Source organism: Rhinopithecus bieti, unplaced genomic scaffold (genome assembly GCF_001698545.2).
Source record: "Rhinopithecus bieti isolate Rb0 unplaced genomic scaffold, ASM169854v2 scaffold_61723, whole genome shotgun sequence".
In the NCBI taxonomy this organism is placed as follows: domain Eukaryota; kingdom Metazoa; phylum Chordata; class Mammalia; order Primates; family Cercopithecidae; genus Rhinopithecus; species Rhinopithecus bieti.
Genome location: NW_016823243.1, coordinates 1 through 3,690, shown reverse-complemented (window position 1 = coordinate 3,690; position 3,690 = coordinate 1). Strand labels below are relative to the sequence as shown.

The following is a 3,690-nucleotide window of genomic DNA, read 5'->3' as shown; positions in this document are numbered from 1 at the left end:
GCCACCGCGCCCGGCCTGTATTTTCTTTAATAGAGACGGGGTTTCGCCATATTGCCCAGACTTGCTTGCTTGTTTTTCTGATTCCCTAGAATGCGCCTTCTCAGAACCCCTCAGCACTCCCTGCTGCTGCCCCAGGTCCAAATCTAGGCGCTTGTGTTAGGCTTTCAAGGCTTTTCTGGGTCTGTCAGGTCTGATATTGGATGCTGGACCCCTCTGATCTCAGACAGTCAGCTCCCTCACCTCCCAAATATGCCACCCTCAGAGCCTCAGTCCCCTGCAACCTCAGCTCCGAATGCCTGCCATCCTTCCCAGGACCGCTGAACAGGGGGACCAGGGAGGCAGATGGGAGGACTCAGGAGGGGGACCCGCACACCAGAGGCCTGGGCAAGGAAGCAGGGAGGCCCAGTCTGAGCGGATGAGGGGAGGGACACTCTAGAACAGGATGGGACAGGGCCATCCCTACCTGATGGTATCCTCCAGGCGCCCCTCCCCCAGGAACTGCAGGAACATGGCCTGGAGGTCGCTCCAGTACAGTGTGCCCCGGTGGAAATCCAGGTCAGGCTCATAGTTGACATCCTCACTGACCACCAACACGGAGTCTCCGCATGCCTGGCAGGACCCTCGGAAGGCGACGTAGCCCAGAAGGAAGGCTGGTGGGTGGCAAGATGGGGATTCTCTTTGTGCCCACCTCTGGACCCCAGAAATCTCCCCCAGCCCAGGCCCTTTACTTCAGGGGAGGGGGACGACTCTCACCCCCAGTGAAGATCAGTAGAGCCGTCAGGACCAGGTAGGGGGCAGCCCTCCGTCCTGCTGCTGCCCAGGGAATGAGGTTTGGCTGCCTGGGTCTAGAGCCCAGGGGCTCAGGGCCCTTCAGCTCCATGGGGCAGAAGTGGGCCAGTGTCTCCTCCCCGTCTTCCTCTTCCTCCTCCAGGTGCCCTTTCCAGGGGCCTTCCACACGCTGGTAGACGGTCTGAGAGGATCTTGGGGACAGTTGTTGCTGTGCAGGCGAGGTGGGCATGAGATTGGGGCAAGAGGCCGGGGGTGGGGTGGGGAGGCATCTGGCAATAATGAGGTCAGTGACTTAAGGGTGTCAAATGAGCATGGTGGCGGGGCGTGGGGAGGGACTGAGGGGAGTGGGCTAGAAAGGAGGGGCAGGGGTGGGAAGAAGCGAGGTCAGGACACAGGCCAGGAGGGGCCCGCGTCAGGGGCTTGGGAGGGGGCTGAGGGATGTAGAGAGAAGGCCTAAGGGGTCTTCCCAATCCCACTGGTCTTACCGCTCTCTGGAGTAGACCCCAAAGCCGCTCCATGCTTGTGCCCCCTCCTGAAGCCTGCAGGCTGTCCCCCAGCGATAAACCGATAAACCGTTTGCGGGAGCCCCAGGAGGGCCCCTTATCAGCCCTGGCAGGCAGCCTGAGCCAAGGCTGCTCCTTACCACCCCCAAGGGTGGGGGCACAGTCCTGGCCTCAGTCCAACCTTCCAGACGTGGCCCCTCAGTCCAGGCCAGAGCACAAGCGGCTGTGCTCTCCCCTGCCAATCTCTCCACAGCCCCACACCTGCCTCCTCCCTGCAAAGCAATCAATTTTTTGACCTTGGAGCGGACTTTGGCCTCTTAGTTCCCATCAGGGGTGGGGAAGGGGCCGATAGTGGGGAGGGGAGAGACATGGGTGCCCCTCCCCTCTCCTGCTTTTACCCCTCCCTGGATCCTGGGGACCCCTTCCTAAGCCCTGCCATGCCCAGGTGGAAGATTCACCCCTAAGACATCTGCCCCTTCCTTATCTGGCTTTCAGGGTCCCCCAGTGCCCCCAGGTTCTATGCCATATCAGCTGTCCTCCCTGCCCTGACACTTGACCCAGTGGCATTCTAAGCTGGAGTCACCACAGTGGTGTGACGTGGGGGTTTGGTCTGGTGGTGTGCATGTGCGTCTCTTTTGAAAGGTGGTTCTCAGACTCCCTCTGGCTGCTGGAGAAGGAGGGGCACAGGTGGGAGCACATGGTCAGATGAGACCAGCGAGAGCTCCCAGATAGGGGTCCTGGGGTCATGGATCTGTGGGTCAGTGGGGAGGAGTGATCAGAGTCTCTGTCAAGGTGTGGGCAGAGCTGAGTGACCCTGGACAAGTCATGGTCCTCCCTGGGCACCAGCCCCTGTTTGGTCACCAAAGGACTTGGATCACGTGGGTTTCTACCTCTTTGGGTTCTGAGGCTGATGAAAGGCCAGTTAGCCTCACCCTAGAAACACGTCACAGGCACAAACTGCTAAACAGGCAGGGGGCACAGGTCCCCACGCCCTTTCGAGGGCCCCAAGACAAGTAGCTCTGAAGAGGAAGGCTCAGGGTCCCACCAAGTTTCCCTTTGGGGTCTCCCCTGGGAAACATCAGCTCCTACTCAGGTCCAGAGAAGTTCCGAACTGCTGGGATGCACCAGCGCCCTAGGCCCCGCCCCATGTCTGTCACCACCAAGAGCCCCAGGAAGGAAGGCATAGCGCAGCTCACCTGAGCGCAGGTCCTGGGGTGCTCAGGCGCGCTGCTCCCCTGAGACCTGAGGCCTACGCTGAGGCCCCGCCCACCAGGCCCCACCTCCTGCTCCGCTCCCCCAAGCTTCACCTCCTGCTCCACCCACCTCCTCCCACACTCACTCCAGGCCTCTCCCCTCCGCTGCAGCCTGCAGCCCCTCCCACCTCCCACCACAACTGTTACTCCCCAGCAACACCCCCGACCCTCAGTTTTGGTCGCGTGGCCTCCCCTGGGTCACAACCCCTCGGAAACCTGAGGAATCCATGGCCCCTGGGGCTGTGTCCCAGCGCCCACTGTGGGATTGGCATGGGTGTAGCAGTGACCCTCCCTCCCCTCACCTCCCTCCAGACCCCTGCGCCCACTCCCCACCCCACGGAGGCCAAACTTTTTTTTTCTTAAAACATTTTTACTTCTTCCAACCCAGAAACATCACCATTTACGAGGACAAGCGGGAAAGAGGAGGGGTGATGTGGCATGGGGGTTAAGGGACTTCCATCTGAGCTTGGGAGCAGGTGCGTGGGGAGGAGTGCCATCAGGGGCACTTTCGCTCCACACACTGCTTCCCGCCCTCCTCATATTCCTGCTTGGAGATCCACATCTGCTGGAAAGTGCCCTGGGTGGAGGGGGCAATATCAGGGTCAGGGTGGCCTTGGAGGGAGGTGTGGATGGGCAGGTGCAGCCCCTGGGAATCCTCCAACAGGTCCCGACCACCCCTTGGGTTCACATCCCTCTGAAACCCCTCCCCACCTTATCCTCCCCTCCTCTGTCTGTCCCCTTTCATATTCAGAGGGAGAGTATCCTCTTCATATCATTCAATTCAATAATTCATTCATTCAGCAAGTATTTATTGAACAGCAGTCTCTGCCCTGAGCTAGGCCCTGTTCCTGAGCTGGGGGGATGGCACGCACAACCCCAGGCAAGCCAGCCTGCACCCAGCACTCAACACCCCCTACACACACACAGTCCTTCCCCACCAGGTGTCCTCTCCTCACTCCATCAGGGCTTTGGAACACCACTAGTCTCCCTCTTTCCCAAGGAAGATATTCCCTCCACCTCACCATTCCAACACTGTGGCACCCCACCTGAAGCCTTCAGCGTTACAACTTGCCCCATGAAGGTTCCTGCAATGAGCATCTCAGAGTGTCCCTTCTCTCTCTATTTTATTATTATTATTATTATTA

General features: G+C 59.5%; 1 protein-coding gene across 2 annotated transcripts; it reads right to left on the bottom strand.

The window, feature by feature from the left end:
• Positions 1-449: 449 nt before the first annotated feature.
• Positions 450-2,587, bottom strand: LOC108521486 (transferrin receptor protein 2-like). 2 transcript variants are annotated; one of them, XM_017861341.1, is made up of 4 exons: positions 2,489-2,587; positions 1,275-1,564; positions 754-997; positions 450-650 (listed from the first exon to the last, which is right to left on the bottom strand). In XM_017861341.1, the coding sequence occupies exons 2-4, from the start codon at positions 1,305-1,307 to the stop codon at positions 460-462; spliced, it is 468 nt and encodes a 155-aa protein (XP_017716830.1). In that variant the 5' UTR covers positions 1,308-1,564; positions 2,489-2,587; the 3' UTR covers positions 450-459. The 2 variants fall into 2 exon arrangements, with proteins under 2 accessions (XP_017716830.1, XP_017716831.1); XM_017861342.1 differs by having other exon boundaries at positions 1,275-1,335; positions 2,489-2,564.
• Positions 2,588-3,690: the final 1,103 nt, after the last annotated feature.

Bases quoted from the DNA above. Each gene is read 5' to 3' on its own strand.
- LOC108521486 (XM_017861341.1), bottom strand. From the start codon at position 1,307: ATGGAGCGGCTTTGGGGTCTACTCCAGAGAGCG. The intron at 998-1,274 runs GTAAGACCAGTG...TCGCCTGCACAG, and splicing joins GGGGTCTACTCCAGAGAGCG to CAACAACTGTCCCCAAGATC. The intron at 651-753 runs GTGAGAGTCGTC...GCCACCCACCAG, and splicing joins TCTACTGATCTTCACTGGGG to CCTTCCTTCTGGGCTACGTC.